Raw genomic sequence first — 23395 nt, 5'->3', positions numbered from 1 at the left:
GTTTTGTTTTCTTACATCCTTAGGGTCTTACTCATCTTGGGATGTTGGTTTTTTCCCTTGTTCAAGCCAAAGCAGTTCCCCTTTAACTTAAATCCTAGAACACTGCCTACCGTGATGGGGATTTTAAGTGATTTGATATCTGCTGCAGTTAGTCTAAGGCAGTCAGGCTTGAACCCAGGATGTCCTGATTGAAAGTCTGGAACTATATACCCTATATCATACTGGCTTTCTCTAAAAGATTTATATAATCAATATATTGCTATTTTTTTCTCCTCACTTTGAGAATTTGGAGAGTGATTTAAGTGTGCATTGGAGATGGATTCTTTGCTTCTTTCTCATTTGCAACTTTTAGAGATGAGTTGTTACACCATTATTTAATATTTTTGGACTGAAAAATTAAGGCTTTTCTAAACATTTTTAGCAAAGACTTTTCTTCCACATAGAAATTCTGTTTTTATCTTTATACAAAACACCAATTTACCAGGACCTCTTTCTTCTCTAATAATCTGACAGATGTAGATTTCTAGCTCTCATATATTGATATGAAAGCCAGAGGTGAGCCTGCCCTTAGAAAAAGTAGACTTGTGCTCACGTGGTGAGCTTTCAGAAACATCTGGAGTTGGGTAGTGCCTCCAAAATTCATCGGCTTGTGCTCTGGTATAGGAAAAATCTACAGTTGTGTTCCTTTGGCTTCAAGTTTATTGTCTTCCATGATTATTCTAATGCATCTTAAGTCCATCTAATAATTCAAATTCAGTGAATAGAATCATTGATAGATGAAAAGTATTACCAATACATAGTGGGTTGTTTAACCTACATAACTCTTATTCCTACAGTATTAATTAACATAACGAACATAAACTTAATTCTGCTCTGCTTAACTCACTAATACAATCACTCATAATAATTAAATCACAACAAACTGAGTAAATACTGATTAAATTGTGTAGGGTTATCAAAATTATTTTCCCACCCCTTACATTACTAGTATTTCCTCTGTAACAAGTCAGCATTTAACCTCTAATTGCAGACATGCAGTTCTAAACCTACAATATTGTATTGTTTTCTTTTAAACCCAATTCCTAGGCAGCCCATTCCATTTTTGGTCAACTGTAATTGTTTAGAGTTTTAATGCAGTAGTGAGGGGTGGGGGATGAGGGGAAGAGATATATTTTACTTTCCAACACTTCTTATTGAGTAAAATTTTAAATGGATCATATGTAGCTTTGTATATATCATGTTCTAGGTAAATAATAAATAGCAATATTTCAGTCCCGATCCAAACAAATGTGAGTACTAAATGCATTCTGGATAATTGTTTTATTTATTCACTTTCAGACATCAGGATGCACAGCATTGGAACTTCTGCACCCATCCTATTTCTTCTTAGTTTTCTATTACTCTGCACCCTTATCAGGAAATCTCAAACTGAAGAAGACATCATCATTACAACCAAGAAAGGAAAAGTCAAAGGGCTGCAACTCCCAGTTCTTGGAGGCTCAGTGACAGTGTTTCTTGGTATTCCCTATGCAGAGCCTCCTATTGGTCGACTCCGATTCCGAAAGCCACGGCCCCGGAGCAAGTGGTCTGATATTTGGGATGCCACCAAATATTCCAACTCTTGCTATCAAAACACCGATGATCACTTTCCTGAATTTTCAGGATCTGAGATGTGGAATCCAAACACGGAACTTAGTGAAGACTGTTTGTATCTTAATGTTTGGGTTCCAGCTCTGAAACCCAAAAATGCAACAGTCATGATCTGGATCTATGGAGGTGGTTTTCAGTCTGGGACATCATCTTTACATGTTTATGATGGCAAATTTCTGGCTCGAGTTGAAAGAGTAATTGTGGTTTCAATGAACTATAGAGTGGGTGCCCTTGGATTTTTGGCTTTGCCAGGAAATTCAGAGGCCCCAGGAAATATGGGATTATTTGATCAGCAGCTGGCTCTTCAGTGGGTTCAGGAAAATATAGCAAGTTTTGGTGGGAATCCTAAAAGTGTAACTCTATTTGGAGAGAGTGCGGGGTCTGCTTCAGTCAATTTACATATTCTTTCTCCTAAAAGTCACCCATTATTTACAAGAGCCATTCTCCAAAGTGGGTCTGCGAATGCCCCATGGGCAGCAATAACACCTTCAGAGGCTAGAAACCGAACATTGCATTTAGCAAAATCCCTTAGTTGTTCCAGAGGAAATGAGACTGAGCTAATTAAATGTCTTCGAAATAAAAATCCTCAGGAAATACTAGAGCATGAAAATGTCATTCTTTCCTCTGGTTATCTAAAAATCAATTTTTGTCCAACTGTGGATGGTGACTTTCTCACAGATATGCCAGACAGCCTCATCCAGCGGGGGGATTTTAAACAAACACCCATATTAGTGGGAGTTAATAAAAATGAAGGAACATCATTTTTGGTCTATGGGGCTCCAGGATTCAGTAAAGATAATGACAGCATGATAACTCAAAAGGAATTCCAAGAGGGAATAAAAGAGTTTTTCCCAGGAGTGAGTGATCTAGGAATGGAATCCATACAGTTTCACTACACTGGCTGGTCAGATGACCAGATTCCTGAAAATTTCCGTGATGCAATGGATGATATCATTGGAGATTATAATTTTAAATGCCCTGCTTTGGAGTTTGCCAAAAAATTCTCTGAACGAGGGAATGATGTGTTTTTCTACCATTTTGAGCATCGGTCATCCAAAAATGCTTGGCCAGAATGGATGGGAGTCATGCATGGTTATGAAATCGAATTTGTTTTTGGCTTACCTCTGGAAAGAAGAGTTAATTACACAAAAGCAGAAGAAATTCTGAGCCGCTCCATTATGAAAAGTTGGTCCAGTTTTGCAAAATATGGGTAAGTACTTTGTATCTGTCTGTCTCTGTCTGTCTCTGTCTCTGTCTCTGTCTCTCTTTTCTCCCTGCTCCTGCTTCACCTTCTCTTCCTCCTCTGAAGAGTAGCCACAGATTTTTGTTTGGGGATATGAGTTGTGTGATGGGTTAGGTGATATTTCCTAAATTTTCAGACCACATGAATGCTATTATCATCTCATACATACACACTGAAACAGGATCCTTTGGACATTTGGGGACTGGCACTCAACAAAGGTGATGGGGATATCTTGAAGAAAGGGGTGTGATTTTCATTTTGATGGAAATGTAGAAATGTACAGAAAGAAGAAAGCTCCTGATGAATGGACCAAGTAATAGTCAAAAAAGCTAAAGTATACTTAGACTTCATCAAGAAAGTATAGATCTGAGGACTAGGGAGATGATTTTAGAATAAAATTGGAGAACTATGTGCCTTGATATCACATTTCAGAAATGACATTGATAACCTGGAGAATGTCCAGAGAAGAGTGGCATAATGGCATAATGCAAAGAAAAATTCTTTCCACATAAAGATCAAATGACAAAAGTGGAGATATTTAGCTCAGAGAAGAAAAAGGTTGGGTGTGGAATGTTGAGATATAAACTAATACTTTTCTTTTAATATTTTAAAAACTACATATTGTAGAATTAGGAGTCAGAATTGTTCTGTTTGGCCCTAGATAACAGAAAAGGTGTATGGTTAGAAATTTTATATTTAGATGATATAAAGAAACCTCCAAACAATAAATTACTTCTTGCAATTTCCTTCACTTCTAGTCTTGAAACAAAGTCTGAATGGCCACTTGTTGAGATCCAGAAAACAGATTCATAGATTTAGATCTGAAAGAACTTTTGAACATTAAAGGAATATGTGTCCATATGGGTAGAATGAGAAGGCGTCTAAGGCCTCCATATATCTTTAAGGTTCTATAATTCTGTCATATTGTTTTCCTTCCATGACTTTAGAAAGAATAAGTCATCTTCAGCCATTGCCCAGAACTCAAAGGATGTCACAATTTTTTTAGCCTAGTTACTGGGGTCATCCATAAACTACCCCCAGTGCATCCATCTAATTCAAATATTGCCCAAAGAGAGATCTCTATTTTTTCTCCTGAAGATATTCCAACTTCCATTCTTAACTTATCCTATCTCACCCTATCAAGAGAGGCTTCATCATGCTGCATCATGTTGTAGGAAAACCATGTGTTCTGGAATCAGAGGAGCCAGAATAATTTGATATCTGAATTAAATTATTTGCCAAAAATCAGATTCAGTTTATTTGAATAAAAATTAATCAGTTTAATATATTTGGCATGATACCTACATACATCAAAGTTATAGCCACTATGAAAATGAGATGAAAGGAAGAGTGACAGAATTTAAGATTCAGAGGGAATTTGGAATGCAGTGTGGAAGAGCGGATAGAGGAATAAACTTGGAAGTAGGAAAGGGAGGGAATTAGGGTTCAAGCACAACTTTATCTATCTACACTTCCAATTCCTATTTACTCACATGTCTAATTATATGAACTATTGATTTTCTTTTATCCCCTAATGATATGCATTTAAAAATATTTATCATGTATTTCTCTATCCATCTCTCCATATATGTATTTATAGAAAATATACCTCTCTATTAATAAGCTAATCAAATATTAATAAATTAAGAGTCATTATTAATTTCATTTTTCTCATATTTTTTATTATTCTGATAGAAAGTCCTAGGAAAAATTCACTATCCTGCTGTTCTATTATCTCTATGCAATATTCTGTCTTTTACACAGGTGGATACAATAACCACATTATCTAATTGAATAAAAATGATGGGATATCAACTTACTTTCAGTTAGCTTACTGACAGCATTTTTAGCAAAACTCCAGTATTAGTTTGGGCACAGGAGATAGTGTATTTTCTTGAGTGATTATCTCTTTATATTCTATCTATCTATCTATCTATCTATCTATCTATCTATCTATCTATCTATCTATCTATCTATCATCTATCTGTCTGTCTGTCTGTCTGTCTGTCTATCTATCTATCCATCAGTTCATCTATTTATCTTATTTGTATCTAGATTTATGGTTATAAATATTGATAGATAACTGAATAAAATACTTCTACTAGTTCTCATCAGATTTTATTTCTTCCTCTATATCCTAATATTTTGAAATTCCTTGATTTAATTTCCCATGGAGATAATATATATTTAGTATGATGAGTCCTATTAAGAATGTGATTTGAAAATTTTTATGGAGCAGTCTTATGGCCATGCTTGTGTGGGCATCAGTTTTTCCTGTCATAGCTTTACTCTAGTACAAATTACTTATTAAATCCTCAAGAATTTTATTTATTTATTTATTTTAGATTAAAAGGATTTGTCTTCTCTTCTTTATGAAGCTTAGGGCCATGTAAAGTTTCTGGTAGGTGCTAAATATTTGTAGCCTACAGTGATGTATCCCATAATTTCAAACTTTTCTTTAAATTCTTTATATAGGTGACTAAATTTCTGGGCATTTACTTGATAATAAATAACTATTGCAAATTGTTTGGCTCTAAACACACATTTTATTTATTTATTTGTTTTTAAGCTCTTACCTTCCAAATTAGAACCAATATTCTGTATTTTTATTTAAGTTAGAAGGGCTCTAAGGGCTAGGCAATGAGGTTTAAGTGACTTGTGTGGAGTTACACAGTAAAGGATTGTTTAAAGACAGATTTGTCTAGACAAACATTTGCATGACTTAGTTAACTCTTCCATCTCTTTTTTGTCAAATATTTTTGGTGAAGTTGAATTTAAGCAATTTTTGACCATGCATGACCTTTTGATTCCTCTCTTGTATCTCAATCATTTCATAGTCTTCATGCTAAATCTAACCACAATGATGTACATTTAACAAAATCAGTGGCATATACCTGTTGATGCCCTTTCCCATTACTCTTTGGAGTTCAAAATGGGTTGAAATGAATTTCTATTTCTGATATAAATTTATGCTTAAGTGCTTTCTTAAGCAGGTTGGAGGATATTATTTCTAATTCAGGCACTAGGTAGAAAGTAATAAGTTTAAGCACTTAATAATAATAATTGATATTTTCACATACTAAGAACAGTAGTTTTTCAAGTCAAATTGTTGCTGTCTATAATGTTGAACTGTCTTTTTGTTATTTATGAATGAATTAAGTAGAAAATGATGGTAATAATTATTTAAATTTATATAGTGTTTATATGCCACCTTCATAATATCAACCCAGTGTGGCAGGGAATTAAATATTATTTCTATTTTACAAATTAGGAAACTGAAGGTTGGGTCCTTGTAGCTGAAGTACTAAAATTATTCATCTCTCCTGAGCTTACCTATATCTTATCTTGAATCATTTTCCCTTATATTTTCATTTCATAAAAAAAATCCCTTGAGATAAAGAGGAATTGTTATCCCCATACTGCATATTTGGAAACTTAGCATCATTAAGTTTAGGTGACAAAGTGACAGAATCAGGCATGGACCATAATTATTTGATTACTAATATAGTGTTCTTTTTGTTGCGATATGTTGTTAAAATTTAAAAACAAAAATAATTAGCTTTGTCTTGATAGATTTTTCAACAAAATTTTATATGTGCAAAGCATATAAGAAATATTTTTTGTAAATTTCTATTTAAATAGTAATAGTTATAAATCCATCTAGGTTAGAGATAGAGTCTTGCTCTACCTTCTATTTATTTATTTTCACAACTTATGATCTTTGAAAATAGCCTAAAGTACTGAGAGTTCTAGTTATTTGCCCAGGGTCAAATGAGATATTTTTCCAACTTAAGATCTTTCAGGTCTTCCTGATTTTGAGGACAACTCTCAATGTATTATGGCTCACAGTCTCTTGTGATTTGTCAAAGACTTTATGCTATGATACAAAGAATGAGGTTTTCCCAGATAGGTGAATTTTGATAGCACTAACCACATCACCAATGCTAAAATGGCCTTGTTCTAGTCAGAAAGTAGTAATGGGGAAAGAAAGCAATAATTAAAATCTTCTTTATTCAGGAAAAAACCCAGAATATTCAAATATACTTCTGTAAACAACATGTTTCCTTCAGTTATTATTGCCTTTAAGCTTTAAATTCATGTATTTTAGGGAAAACTTAATCCTTGTATTTCTCATCCATTTACAATGACTTTGCTTTTGTAAGAATTGGTCCATGTCCAAGAAGCCTTCTAAGCTTTTTAAGATGCTTTCCCTTAGCAGAGAAGTCATTTTTGGAAAATGTTAAATGGGATCTAAACTTGGAAATTTCCATGAAGAGCTCCCAAGGTTCAGTGCGAAGTCAATGTTTTAGCCAGACTTATTACACAGACAAGAGAATGTGAATCTCATGATTACTATCCCTGTTCCTGTTGCTTGGATACACAGATATTCTAACTCTCTGTCTCTCTCTCTGTCTCTCTGTCTCTGTCTCTGTCTCTGTCTCTCTCTCTCTCTCTCTCTGTCTCTGTCTCTCTCTCTCTCTCTCTCTCTCTCTCTGTCTTTCTCTCTCTGTCTCTCTGTCTCTGTCTCTCTGTCTCTCTGTCTCTCTGTTTCTCTGTCTCTGTCTCTGTCTCTGTCTCTCTGTCTCTCTCTCTCTCATCTGAAAAGTCTACATCCAATTCGAAACCAGGCTAAACTTAGGTGTATATGAGACAATTATATCATCTTTGAAAGCGGTGTATGTATTAGAACTGGAAGCACCTTTATCAATTGGTCCAAACAACTATTCAGTTCAATTGAAATGTAATTGAATCCACCCCAAAATGTTTATTATGTTTCTACTTATTGCCCAGGATTTTCACAGTCACAGTTTTTTAGAGGTACAAGAGATCTTCTGTCTAGTTCAAATGTATGCAAAAGGAATCCCTAATATTACATATGTGCCAAGCAGTCATCCTGGAACCTCTCCAACCTCATTTTATCCATCTACAAAATATTAATAATCACAATATTATTGTATAGGATTGTTGTCATCATGAAATGAGATAATGTTACATTTTGTTAACCTCAAAAGGCAGAGGTGACAGAAGTTTAACCCAAGTAATACGATCTTTGCAAATGAGTCGAGTCGGGAGATGGCATGTCACACTCAAAGGCCTATTTACTTCTTGATTTTTACACATGAGTAAATTGTGACCCAGAATAGTGAGATTACTTGCGCAAAGAAATAAACAATATATAGGTAGAGTTTGGAGTCTTCAGCCTCCAAACACACTGCTCTTTTAGTGTTAATGTCTATATTGGTGAAACGATGGATCTTTTGAAATATTAGAATATCTTGTCTATGACCACATTATATTTCACAGCAGACTAATGCATTTAAGTCTGAGACATCCAAACTAATTTCATGGAACAGTAATTGTGGTCAGAAAAACTGTGAGGTCCACAAAACTCAGAATACGTAAGTAGTGTTGAAAATATAACGATGGAACTGCTATGGGGTATGACAAAATGATCAGCTCAACTTCCTTCAGAGATATCTAGCAATAATAGAAAGAGGGTCTGATGGATAAATTCTATTTTTGTCAGAATGTAAATTAAAATCAATATCATCCCCACTACACCTCTGCCCATCTTCCTTTGCTCCCATCACTTTGTGGTTCCTTTACCCCTATTTCTGTATTGCACGCCATCATAGACTGAGGGTTTGATGGGATAACTGAGGACATCTAGCTCATCCCTTTCATTTTATAAATGAGGACCTGAGGTCCCAAGTGGAAAAGTGATTCACTCAGGATGGCACCAGTATTAAGAGACAAAGCTGGGCACTGATCTCAGTCCTCCTAATTGCAAATCCATGCCTTCCCTCTACCTTGCAGACCCTAGCTTCCAAGATACCACTCCTGAGGTAGGTCATATACTACCTGCTAAGAGCTACTCCTGATGTATACACCATGGCTTTCCTATGGCAAAGCTGCCTTAATGTCCCTTTTAAAATTCTGTATTGCTTATCCTAAAGGAACTTACCTAAATGAAGTCTGAGGATCTCCAGTGCCTCCATAGTTTGGTCAAGTATCTTCCTTGGAATCAACATCTCACTGATTTGCTTAGACTTGTCTCAAGTTGGCAATTGCCTACCCATCTATGATTGTAGGTCATCCTATCCTAAAGTTAATTAACTCAACTTAGAGTTTTGTTGTACAGGATCTACTACTATTAACAACATTAATTGACATGGAAGTAGAATTTGAAGGATATCAAAGCACTTTATTTTCATTGCTTCATCTTAAGTCTTACAATAACTCTATGACGTTGGAGGGGGGATTATTAGCTTCATTAACCAGGTCAGCAGGATCAAGTAACTTTTGTCTAGGAACAAACAGACAACTCAGTATTGGTGTGAGCCAGAATTTGATCCTGGTATTCCAGGTTTTCCAGGTATCTCTTCACTTTAAATTCACCACTAGTTTAAGTAAATTATGCTATCCCTGCTAGTATAGTAATGCTGGTTTAATAGCCTTAATAGCCAAGCCTTTAGCCTACCAACCTTATATCCAAGTTGTTCCATTTCCATGTTCCAGGACATTTGGGAAATTTTAGGCGCAACAATTTGCTGGAGCTGGCTAGAGAAAGACATAACACTAGAAAGCCTGCTGGGTCTCTGTAGGGTGGCTCAGATTTCCTGTGCAGCTAGAAATATTAATGACAAGCTAGTCATCATGGATTTAATGAGCAAAGAAACCACAAAACTTTCGGGTCCAATTCCTTCATTTAAAAAAAGATTTTTACATCACCTTTTTCTCTAGATCTATCTTTCCCTAGTCCCCTACCTAGAAACCCATTCTCTTATAACAAATGAACAGATAAATGAATTAGCAATCAATACAATAAATAAAAAGAAAAAGATGTGAAAAAATCAAATACTTCATTAAAATTAACCAACATACCACCCCAAACTGACTATCTAGGCATGTTCCATACTTATATTCCTGTAAATTCTGGTGCATTTTCTAGTGTCTTGAGCCAAGCTTGGTTAGTATTAATAGGCTGCATTCTTTATTAGAATTATTTTCTCTGTTCACATTAAATATTTTTCTGTCAAAAATGACTGAATGGAGGGTGAGAGCTCAAGGTGTTCCACATTGGTCACAGAGATGGTGAATGCCTGTTAGCACTGGGATTCCAAACCAGATGCTCTATACCAGACTAGTCTTTTTTTTTCACTGTTCCATACTGTCTCTTGTAGAGTGACATGTAGTAGAGTTAATGATACAGGATAATGCATATTTCTCCTTGTGGTGTCTGGAGGTAGACCTCTCTCTAGAGGGTTTTGGGCTGCTTCAGGATTCATAGGGAACACAGAATTTCATTAGCTATTAAAGCAAGGGAAGAAATTTGGCAGTAAAGCAGGGGAAAGGAGGGAGAAAAAAGGAAATAAGTATGTATAGAGTAAGTATCTAGATGCCACTATGCTAAATGCTTTACAAATATTTCCTTATTTGATCCTCATAACAACCCTGAAAGGTAGGTATTATTATTCCTTTGTCAGAATTAAATAAAACTAAGGTAAACCAAGGTTAACTGGCTTGCCCATGGCCACATACTAACAAGTCTCTGAGATCAAATTAGAACACAGGTCTTCCTGATGCCTGGCCCAGCACTCTATCCATTGTAAAATGCAGATTCAGTTTGTCTGCCAAAGATGAGAGGTGGTAATGTTCAAAGGCCAATAAATCCTATAGCATAATAATATGGTTGAAGTCTATGAAATTAGGGGAGTTCAACAATATGGCACCAGAAATCCATTTGATGACTATCTTTGGTTAAATTTTTTTTTTTCTAAAAGGACCTTTTTCCCCTGAAAATTTTATCATCTTTACCCCAGAGAGAACATATTAACAGATCAGGAGAGCATGAATTTAGATTGGGAAGCTACTTGGTGGGTCATCTATTTTAGGACCTTCATTTTTCACATAAGAAAACTGAGACCCAGATATGTAAAGAACTTTCAGTCAGGACTCCAGGTAGGTTCTCTCATTCCAAATTCAAAACTCTTTCCACTCTACTATGGCTTCACTGTACCATGTACAGTCTAGCATCTAATGTGAGTTGTTTTTTTTTTTAATTGACTAGAATTCATTATCCTTCCCACTTCTTCAATTCCCACCCTGGGAGAGGGATTAAAAAAAAAAAAAGAAAATCCAAACCCTTGTAACAACATGCATCATCAGGCAAAAACAATGTCCAAACATTCTTATTTCTTTTTGCATATAGTCTATCCTCTCTCCTTTCGGGCATCTTTCCTTCTTCATCAATACTTTGCAATCTCTCTAACAATTAAAAAATTCTCTAGAGATTTTTGTCAAAGGATGTTATCTGTTGGTCCCTTCTTTATTATCTATCATCTATCTATCTATCTATCTGTCTATCTATCTATCTATCTATCTATCTATCTATCTATCTATCTACCTATCTGTATCTGTCTGTCTGTCTGCCTATTTTTCTGCCTATCAATCTAATTATATCTATCTACATATACTATTTACTTACTTTATATTTCCTTACTTTATCTAAGAATTTTATCTGGATGGACAAAACTAATAAAGGGACAAAAATAATGTTACTAAACCTCATGTTTTCATTTCTGTCATCCATAAAAAATTGTCATTTACTTAGCTGTTTTCAAGTCTTCCAGGTGAAATCCAAAAAATACATTAGTAGTAGGCTATTGGAGGCAGCTAGGTGGTTCAGTGGATACAGCATTGGATTTAGAGTCAGAAAAACTTGTGTTTAAATCCAGCTTCAGACATTTGCTACCTGTGTGATCCTGGGTAAATTATTTACCCTGTGTTTGTCTTGAACTCCTAAGGAAGGAAATGCCAAAATGCACTAGACTCATTGCTAAAAAAAAAAAAACAAACTCCAGGGTAACAAAGAATCTCACCCAACTGAATAACAAATAAACTATTATTCTATATGCATAGCTAAAACACTGGGCAGAATTCTGATAACACAGTTTCTTGACAAGTGAAAACATTAGGTCAAGTTGGGTAAGATAAATGCAATAAGGATAAATGTAAGGTCTTATATTTTATTATAGAATAACAGTTTCACCAATATAAGACTTATGAGACAGTAGTTTGTCTGAGAGGCAATCTAGGAATTTTAGGGATATCAAGATCAATATGACTCAACATATTAATAAGACTCAAAATTAATAAGAACTTTAGTGAAATAAAAAGAAGCATGTCAACCATGGATAAGAAAGGGATGATCCCTCTCTATTCTATACTACTTAGACCAGATGTTGAGAATTGTTTTCCATTTTGGATGCCACATCATAGAAAAGACATTGATAAGAGGGAGAATGATCAGAGAAGGGCAACCTGGTGTCATGAAAAAGAGGGATTTGATTAATTATTCTTGGCTTAAGGAAAGAGATCTATGAATAATTAAGTTTTATTTATTTATTTTTTCAGTAGTATCTGACTCTTTATGACTCCATTTTGGGTTTTCTTGGTAAAGATACCAGAGTAGTTTGTCATTTCCTTTTTCAGCTTATTTTAAAAATGAAGAAACAGAGGCAAACAAGCAAAAGTTACTTGTCCAGGGTCACACAGCTAGTCTTGAAGCCAGATTTAAATTTAGGAAGATGATTCTGCCTGACTTCGGACCTGGTGATCTAACCACTGAACCACCCAGCTGCCCACAGAAATGATGAATAGAAATTGCAAATAGACACATTTCAAGTTGATGCAAATCATAAATTTCTAACAAGTAGAAGGAGTAGTCTTGGGCAAAACTGTCTCCCTCCTCCTTGAACTTTCTCAGACAAAGGCAGGATGACTACCTATTGAAGCTATTGTAAATTACTTATTTTCATTTTTTCACTATTATTTTCTTTTGGATTTATTTAGAATAGACATCCTCTATTGCCATGAATGCCTTCTCCAAACGTCTCTGATGCAGTCAGATAGGAACTTTAAAAATCTACCATGTACAAAATTATTTTATCCAGGAGTCCAAAATATAGAATTGCAATTTCTAAAGATCTGACTTTCTGTTGAAGTAATAGCTTATACCCTTGAAAAATCTGGATGTAAAGTCATTAGAACTTTCCCAAAGAGATAATAATGCCTTGAATTTCTATGATAACTATTATAAGGAATAAGATAGCAGTATGTTATTCCTCAAAATGTTGCAATGAAAAGAGTAGATTTGGTATTTGTGAACTTATAAATAAATATGCTAATATATTTATGAATATATTGGCATATAAACAAAAATATGATATGATATTTAAGCACCTAGTACTCTTTTCAACACCTTTCAGATTCATCACTTTACTTTAGGTATGTCATTAAAGTTCCTGCAATCAGAATATATTTATTCATCACTTTACTTTTTCAAGAGGTCTCTCAAATTTAATTTGAGTATTTAGGTAATTGAGTATTAATTTGGTAATTTAATACCAAGTAGTTTTTTTTTTAAACCCCTAACTTCTGTGTATTGGCTCCTTGGTGGAAGAGTGGTAAGAGTGGGCAATGGGGTTCAAGTGACTTGCCCAGGGTCATATAGTTGGGAAGTTTCTGAGGCCAGATTTGAACCTAGGTCCTCCCATCTCTAGGTCTGACTCTAAATCCACTGAGCTACCCAGCTGCCCCCCAAATAGTTTTCTTAAGTAGCAGAAAAGAGAAAAAAAATTGTCAATTGAACTTTGGTCTTAATACTGAGATAGTTTCTTAACAGTTTTAGTTTTTGAAAAGTCTTAAGCTAAACCTTTAGGTCAATAGGCCTTTCTTCTCTTAATTATACCAATACCCAAAATATTACAGTTCAAATTATAATTGAATTTAGGAGTAGAGTGGATGATTTAGGATTTCAATGAAATAGAAAACTTCTTGAATAGAGGAAACTCCCTCTACTCATTGAGGTCCTAGAGTGCCATTAGAATACCTGAATGATAAGAGACTTGCCCAAGGTTACACAAGACAATCTACATGTTTTGTAGATAATGATTTTTCTTCTAAACAGTGGCTATTTTGATCAGAGACTGTGCTATTTAAACCATATGCAATTTCTCTCAAAAATACCCTAAAAAGGGGGCAGCTGGGTAGCTTAGTGGATTGAGAGCCAGGCCTAGAGATGGGAGGTCCTAGGTTCAAATCTGGCCTCAGACACTTCCCAGCTGTGTGACCCTGGGCAAGTCACTTAACCCCCATTGCCTAGTTCTTGCTACTCTTCTGCCTTGGAGCCAATACACAGTCTTGACTCCAAGAGGGAAGGTGAGGGTTTAAAAAAATACCCTTAAAAAGGATGCTTCTAATTTCCCACCACCTATTCTATTATTAAAACATGAAAACCAGTAACAATTGACAATTGATCCCAGAAGAAGCATAATATAGTGCCTAGAGATCAAATCTCAGAGTTAGGTACACTCTTACAAATGAAGGTTTTATGATTCTGGGCAAGTCGCTGAAAATATTAGTACTCTAGTTCACTCTATAATACAAGAAACAACAGAGAAGATAGCCAAAAGCATCGGTAAAAAGAAATTTCTTTTTTTACAATATCGCTATATATCAGTGAAGTTCCATGCCCACTTTCCACCTCAATCTTTGATCTTGGCTTCATTGCAACATAGATCTGATTCTAGATGGAATGACAAGGTCCTCAAATCCTGACATTTCCCTTGCCAGTCTACTGAAACTCTCTTAAAGTTCATTAATGACTTTCTAATTTGCCAACCAAAATGGCTCTTTCTCAAAACCACCAAATTTTAAACTGGAAGGAATTTCATTGACTATCAAAGTTCAAGCCATTCACAAAAAGGAATCCCAATGCAGGTGTCCAACCTTTGCTTGAAGAACTCCAGTGTGGACGAAACCACTGCTTCTATTTTTTAAAAATTAAATTTGTTTTTTTTTCCTATCACTACGGATTTATTCTTTCTTCCTCTCAACCACCTCCCCCTACCAAGAAAAGAAAAATTAAATCCTTGCCAAAAACAAGCAAAACAAATCATCATATTTTTGACCAGGAGGTCCATATGTTCATAATTACCCTCTTCCTTTTTGATAGTAAGTTGATTGTTAATAGGTCATCTTCCTTCTTTTAATTCCTTTCCTCTCCCTGCATATCAAGGCAAAATCTGTATCTCTCTAGCGTGTCTATTGCTGTCTGTGTCATTAGAAACATACCTAGAACACAATTGGTACTGAATGCAATGATTTTTGATCACCAGATGCTTTTTATCTGCAGCATTTGATACTACCATGGCTCCTTCATCTCAGGACTTTCTTCTCCATTGGCTTCTGAAACACTTCTGCCTACTGGCTCTGCTGCCATCAGTCTCCTTGATTCTATTTCAAGTACTTCACATTTCTGGTTCTTTACAAAGGATATTATCCCTGTCTCTAGCCCTCTTCTTTGCTCTGATACGTGCCTTCCCTTGACAAACTGATTTAACCCTAGAGACTTCAACAATATCTCTCCACTGATCTGCACAAAGGCTCCTTAACTTGGAAGTTGTGAACGTTTAAAAAAATATGCATACCTGGGGGTAGCTAGATGGCTCAGTAGATTGAGAGCCAGACCTAAAGACAGGAGGTCCTTAGTTTAAAACTGAACCTCTGGCACTTCCTAGCTCTGAGACCCTGGGCAAGTCACTTAACCCTTATTGGCTAGCCCTAATTGCCCTTTTGCCTTGAAACCAATACATAATACTGATTCAAAGGTAGAAGGTAAGGATTTAAAAAAATATCTATATCTGGTAACTATATTCTCATGTAAGTAGTTTCCCTTTGAACCCCATATATTTCACTTTATATACTTAAAATATTATTCTGAGAAGGGGTCATTAGCCTTTACTGGACTGCCAATGGCTCTATGATGAAAAAAAGAAGTTTTGAAGCCATATTCTAGAGTAATTTCAATATATCTAAAGGATTACTTCTTATCTTAGTATCAAACCAAGTGGCACCATTATTCATGTAGTGTCTTCATTCTCCTGCTCTCTTTTTTCAAGTACTAAGTTCATGATCAGAGAACTAGAATTCCCAATATTACCTTTTTAATTTATTTTATATTTTACTATAGGTTAGTCACACAGCCTCTTTTAATTCCGAATTTGTAAAATGAAGGGTTTGGTCTAGATGACCTCAGAGTCACATTGTAACTCTAAAAAACTGAGTTCATTTGAAATCACAATATACCTTTTTACTTTTAATTCCTCCTTACATCTCGCTCACTGTTAAATTTTTGTTTGTTTGTTTTTGTTTTTGTTTTTACCTTAGCGGAACTTTCTTTTAAACATCCCTTACCCTCTAACATCACCACTACCACTTTGATTCAGGCCTTCATTTCTATATGCTTGGATAATTAGAAAGTTCTCCTAACGCATCATATAATCTCCCCTTTCTTCAAAATGTTCCCCTATGAAGTAAAGAACATTAAAAAATTAATTTAAGAGAAATATTTATAGATTAGTTCAACTGCTGTGGCTAAACTCTCCTTTTTGGTGGTTGAGTGTGAAATTCACCCAATTCTCCATGTCTTGCCAAGTCCATTCCAGCCCTCATACAATGTCTTATCATTTATGAAGAAACCACATTTTAATTCAGGATCTTACCATTTTCCATTCTACTACATGCAAAACCATCTCTTTCCTCTCCCCATCTTTCTCTTGTTCAAAACATTAAAAATGAATGGTGGGGGCAGCTGGGTAGCTCAGTAGATTGAGAGTCAGGCCTAGAGACAGGAGGTCCTAGGTTCAAATCTGGCCTCAGACACTTCCCAGCTGTGTGACCCTGGGCAAGTCGCTTAACCCCCATTGTCCACCCTTACAACTCTTCCACCTATAGAGCCAATATACAGAAGTTATGGGTTTAAAAAAATGAATGGTTATGTCTTTATTCATTATCTAATGATTTCATAGATCAAAACTACCCTGACCATCATTTCTCTATTTATACTGTAACCTCTTTAGAATGTAAGCTCCTTGAGGGCAAAGACTATTTTGCTTTTGAATTTCTAGGTCCAGTATCTAGCACGGAGTAGAAATTTGATAAATGCAATATCATTGATTCATTCCATTCAATGATACTCTCTATAAGATGGCTTCAGTTATAATGAGACACCGCCTCAAAGATAGCTCCAGTTCATGAGGATGCCATATTTTTATTCATTGTTTGCACAGCAATATTTAAACTAAATGTTTTGGAAACAGATTACTTCCATGTTGGTAATTTTAGAATGCTTGAAATCATATGTGCAGAAGCTACAAAGAGCAAAGTACAGTCAGGCTAAAATTAGAAAATGAGAGGTCTATGGGCAAGTTTGAGTTTGTGCAAGATTGTCATCTGGCCATCGAGTCTAATTATTATCAGGACTATAATTAGATTATCTGTCAGATAATATTTCAAGTAGTTTCCACAGTGAAGAGGGAAAAAAATTCCTTATTCTGATTCTATGCCTCATAAGTATTAACTTAACTGGAAAATTTGAATTCTTTGGATGAGGGTCAAGAATGGAAAAATACCCTCTGAAATTAATTCAGAGACCGTAATGAAATCAGTATCTTTTTTTCCTAATTTAACATGAACAAAGACAAAAAGAGAGGGGAGACAATGAGTATCTGTTGGAAATATTAGGCAGAAAGTCAGAATATTGCCAGAGGATAATTTGGGACTGACACTAAGTAGTTAGACTAGTTATTTTAGGATATTGAGAAAAAATACATAAGTGTATAAATATATAGGTATATACACACACACACATACACAATGTTATTTAATGATAATGGGCAATGCTCTAGTTTTTTGCACTGATCATGATAGAAAGAGATGGGGAAGAGAGCTCTAAAGATGAAAATGAGGAGTAATAATGATAAGAATTTTTATTTTGCCTTATGATAACATCAGAGATTCACGGCCCAGAAAAGTCTTTGCAGATGATCAGGTTCAGACCCCTTACTTTACAGACGAGGAATGTGAAACCTGAAACAGTTAAGTGAACTTGCCCAATATTACATCATTAGTGACAGAGAACTATAATTTACACAGTATTATATAAATACACATACAGATATAGATAGCTATATTTCTATCTATATTTATCTCTACAGCTATCTTTCTATCACCTTTTATTTGAGCATAACAATAATATTTTAAGTAGTTATTAAAGGCATCACCTCCTATTTATAGACAAGTAAACTGAGGCTGGGTGTTCAAGTTATTTATCTATGGACCCTCTGTTATTAAAAATCAGAGGCAGGTTTTAAATTTAGGTCTTCATGACAGTAAATATATGTGCACTAAAGCATTATCTTTCTCTTGAGGAAGATTAAATATGTATTTGTCTTTAAATTCTAATGTACATTATCCCAAAACAAGAAAAAATAATATAAGGCCATCAGAGATGAGGAGCATGCCAGGCCGGCACAGAGAAAATATATTCATATGATTTCATTTTTATTTGAAGATCATTTGAGGATTTCCTTGTCCAACTCTTCCACATTAGATTCCTGTATTCTGTGCTCTTATGTTGTATAATTCTACTTTTATTTTTTTAGGCTCAATCCATAACAATAATAGTATATACCTTGCATTAAAAACAAATTTTAAACCTTAAAATTGAAAGTATTCACAGTATGATCAATACTACAAAAGTCAGAGTGGGTACTGAACCATGGAATGAAATTTGGCATCGAAAGATGCAGCTCTTAAACTTCCTCCTTGAGTGACCTTAGATAAGTTCCTTCCCCTTCTGAATTTCTGTTTCATCTTCTGTTTGAAAAAAGGGATTCTTTAGATGATTTTAATGGGTATTTTTAAGTTCTGATGCCGATAATCCTCATATCCTAATAAAATGTCTTGTAATCATAAATTATAACCTTGCCATAATGGATATAAGAATCAAAGTATAAATAATCAAATTATATAGATCATTACATTATCAGGATTGAAAGATATTTACTTTTTTGTAATTTATTGAAGATTATTCATGGGTGATATCTATTCAAGTATCTCCTGAAAAAAATACTAAAGTTTTATCAAATGGAAAATGTAGAAAAGTAGCTTCCCTCTCTTGTGGAATACCACCACATTGCCTGATCCTTCTGTTTTATCGTAATAGAAAAAAAAATAAAACTGTCACAATCTCTTTATAGATTTATTGTAAAGAGGCTTATATTATTAGTTTACCCATAGACATAGACCTTCACACATAAAAGACAATAGATCCATGATCCTGGACAATTCAATTGATTTGTGGTTTAAAATTATATTTAAATAATTAGTTAGCAAAGATTTTTATCTGTAATTATCTTTGCTTCATGACCAGAGGCAAATATGTGTTGGAGAAAAGCTAATGAGTCAGCAAAGTATAGTCAGACACAAAATCCCAAAGATGTGGAGAATGAGCATCCTATTTCTATTTCTAACACATAGCCATAGTGACATTAGGTAAGTCAATTAGCTGCTCAGCCTCAAAGGAAACTGTAGGACTGAAAATCGAACAGTTACATTCATAGAGAGGATTTTCATACTGAGAGTTCCCAACAATAATAAAATCACAGCTGGGGGGAAAATAAGGGCAGGTAGTGTTTTAAAGATGGCAATGTAGGGGAAAACATTGATTTGAAAGTGTTCCTTGGATTATGAATTTCAGGCTATGCTTAAATTAGGATATGTTTCTGGAGTGTTCTTCCACCATAATATATTCAAGGACTCACCTTTGAAATTTCTAGTCTGTATCTATTTGGAAGAGGTAGGGGAATGAATGGGAAGGAAGCTAGGAATCTAATGGAACAAAAAACATTTATCAAGAAACTATTGTGTTTCAGGCACTGATCTCAATGCTGGGGATACAAAAAGAAGCAAAAGATACTCCCTGCCTTCAAGGAGATTACAATCTAATGGGAGAGACATCATGTCTACAAATATATACAAAATAGCTTCAAGCAGGATAGATAGGAAACAATGAATAACTATTTATCTAGTAGCCTCCAGGTCATTACAATTTTTCTGCATTTTCTAAAACTATGATGGAGAACCTTTGAGAGAGAGATTGCCCAAATTGCAACCCTTAGCTCAGACAGGAGAGGGAGGAAGCACTCCCATTGGGCTGCTGGGCAGAGGGGTGGGTGATGGGAAAAATGTCCTCAGGCACACCCCGCTCCAGCACTTGTTTCCAAAGGTTCCTCAACATGGATCTAGAATGACACCTTTCAGGAAATCCTTAACTTCCTTCAGATCCCAACTCAAGCTACACATGCAACAGGAGGACTTTCAAGGACCTCTAAATTTCAGAGGATTTCAACATTACTTTTATATATTTTGTATTTAGAGTAGCTAAAGTGCCCAGTAGAGAGTGTCCAGGCTGGGTCAGGAAAATTCATCTTCCTGAATTAAAATCTGCCCATAGGCACTAGTTGTGTGACTATGGACAAGTCACTTAACCCTGTTTGCCTCAGTTTCCTCATCTGTAAAATGAGCTGGAGAGGGAAATGGTCAACTACTCCAGAATCTTTGCCAAGAAAACCCCAAATAGGGGTCCTACAGAGTCTGCCATGACTGAAAAATAACTAAACAACAAATTGTGTTTATTTCTGACTTGCTGAATTACTCTCAGGAAGTATAAGGAGCTAGGGGCTGTTGTGTTTGTTGTCTTTTTATCACCAGGGTCTAACACAGTGAGTGATTGACATATACTAAGTATTTCATAATTAAATTTCGTTTAAATTATTTTGATTTGCTAACCTTAATTACCATATTGACATGTAGAGTAACATTTTCCTTGAAGTGCTTTTTTGGCTACAGAAGATTAGAAATAAACAACGTAAGAGACATGTGCTCTGTACCGATCGATATCCCACTTCTTTTCTTCTTAAGGATTGCCCATTGTGTGTCTGTATATCTAAGTGTGAGTGTGTATACCTCTGTGTGTGTATGTGATCTGCATGTTTCTACATGAACATGCATTTCCTATTCATTTCAGAAAAATAAAGTGCCTAGAGTAGGCAATGTATAGGATTGAGTGTATAAAATGAACATAAATTAATATATATCATACTTTCATGGAGAGCTTTGGAAAAAAATTTGTTGAAATCATCCATTTTGTATATCCTTATCCTATTCTTTGTCCAATCTATCACCAATTCTAACCTCTCTCTCCTTTCTCTTTCTGTCTCTGTCTCTCCCCCCCCCCCTCTTCTTTTCCCCTTTCTCTTGTCCCTCTTTCTCTCTCCCTCTCTGTCTCTGTCTCTATCCTTGATTCACCCACATTATTTCCCCTAGTAGAATATAAACTCCTTCAAGAATAATTTTTTCATATTTAATTTCAGATCTCAAATGCACAATCTCACAAAGCCTGGTACCTAGCAAGTGTTAAATTAAGGCATTTTGACTGAGAGACTTTTAACTGACTGAACTTAATCTATAAAATATAGTACAATATAGTAGAGAGAAATCTTGACTACGTATGGATCAGGACACCTTTTCTCTATATCTAAGGCATTTTGAGAAACTGGGACAAGTTCACTGCCCCACTTTGAACTTCACTTTACCAATACACAAAAATGAAGAAGCTGGATAAGGTGATATGATATGTCCTTCCTTCCTAATCATTTATGAATCTATAAGAATGAGCCGAATGAGCAGACAAGGTCTCTGAATAATTGAAATACAGTTCCATTTCTGAGTGATAGGAAAACATATCTTGCTATGTAAAAGAATCTATTGATTCTTCATGTGTATACTGTTCTAACATGTTAACTTTTTGATTGCCTAGATTAGAAGTGATTAGCATTCTTTACATACCTTGTTTTGGAAAGATCTTCAAGGACCAACTTTTTGAACCCATCATTTTGTGGATGAAGACACTAAAGCCTAGGCAAATTCAATTACTTGCTCAACATGACAAAAGTAGTATGTGCGTGTGTGTGTCTGTGTGTTTGTATGTATGTGCACATACATGTATCTACGTGTTTTTATACACAAGTATTTTTGTTTATACTTATTAATACACACACACCAATATATATATATATATATATATATATATATATATATATATATATATTGGTGTGTGTGATGTTTTAAGACTTTGCCAAAGATCTTTGATAGCTATCTCATCTTGTGCCTGCCATGGTAGTGTCTGATACTTACGTGTTCATATAGATTCCTTAATAGCTTCATCTTATCTATTATGATATTTTACCAGGTTAACAACTCCTGTGTACCCTTTTCTAAGATAGTCCTCTTTTATACTTTCTGTTAGATGCTATCAGAGAAAACATTTGTTCACAATGCTCATAATCAATTACTTTTTAAAAAAATTCATCTTGTCATAATATAACTATCTTCTTGTTAGATTCCTCCTATGAAATACAAAAAAGGTCTTTTTGTCAGATTCCAGGCTGAGAACGTCCACCTCCTTTTCATAATCTTTTGTGTTCTCGACATTATTTTTGTCATCTTAAAGGAAAATTTTCAGTGACCTAAGTTTCTTCATCTTCCTATAGTTTTCTACTTGGCTTCTTCTCCTATGTAGGATCATGGGTGATTTCCCCCCATCATCCTCTGGTTTTCTCTGTTAGAACACATGATCCTTGAATTTTCATATAATGCATGACACTCAGATAATACTTCTTCATATTGTTCAAATCTTCTACCTATCACTGTGTCTTATAATCCATCAGTCAATCAGCATTTTTAAAGTACTTCCATTAGTGTTCCTTTTAGTACTTCCCTCTGGGAACTCACAATCTAATCACTGAAGTTTGAAACTTCCAATCATTGAAGTTTGAAATTTCTGGAGAAATAAGAATCTCCTCAGAATATGATATATAGTGGAAGTGGAAAAAAAACATATAAAAATACGAATCATAGTGCCAATTCCCTGAGGTACCCAAAGGGACTTTCCCAGACTCAAGTACTGGCAGCAGCAATGCTGTTTTTATATGAAGAGGCTTCCTCCTTCTTTGGCAAGCTTTCTTTGTTTATGAATTGAGAGTTTTAGTTTCCTTTTAAAGGAAACCACAGAGAGTTGAATGCTTCAGAAAAGTTAAGCTCTGAAATCTTGACTTGTGTACAAGATTAAAGACAATATTACAAAGGAAAGGTGGAGAGAATCTTTTTCTTTTCTTTTTTTTTTTTAAGGCAATGGTATTGAGAAAAAAAGTTTTATTTGCATAAAACCTCAAAGGAATATTGTATTTCCATTTTATTATTTGCCGTCAGAAAGTTCATTTCATGGTCCTTATGACTGAAGATGATGTTTTATAATTATATTCTCTCTAACAAAACTTGGGACTCTACAGTCTGCAGTCAGAGATATACAGGCCAAAGCCTGTCTCATGCTTAGATGTAAATTTTGGACAAGTGACAGCCATTCTTGCCCCCTGTTTACTCAGGTGGGAAATGAGAGGTTTATATCAAATGATCTTTATGGCCTCTTCTGTCTCTGACTCTATATTATTTTGTGATTCCGTCATCCCTTCTGATAGAGGTTACTCAAAAATAGAGACCCTCAGTCCATAGAACCAAACCAGAGGTGTCTCATAC

General features: G+C 35.0%; 1 protein-coding gene across 2 annotated transcripts in view; it reads left to right on the top strand.

Annotated features, from left to right (window-relative positions):
- The first annotated feature begins 1346 nt into the window (after positions 1-1346).
- The window catches only part of BCHE (butyrylcholinesterase), an 89175-nt gene continuing 67126 nt past the window's right edge, over positions 1347-23395 (top strand). For both annotated transcript variants that reach the window (XM_044667714.1, XM_044667715.1), the window contains exon 1: positions 1347-2860. In XM_044667714.1, coding sequence (XP_044523649.1) covers positions 1347-2860 — 1514 coding nt within the window. The remainder of the gene's footprint in view (positions 2861-23395) is intronic.

The sequence above is a fragment of the Gracilinanus agilis genome, chromosome 3, assembly GCF_016433145.1.
Source record: "Gracilinanus agilis isolate LMUSP501 chromosome 3, AgileGrace, whole genome shotgun sequence".
Classification (NCBI taxonomy): Eukaryota; Metazoa; Chordata; class Mammalia; order Didelphimorphia; family Didelphidae; genus Gracilinanus; species Gracilinanus agilis.
This window is presented reverse-complemented; position numbering and strand designations above follow the sequence as displayed.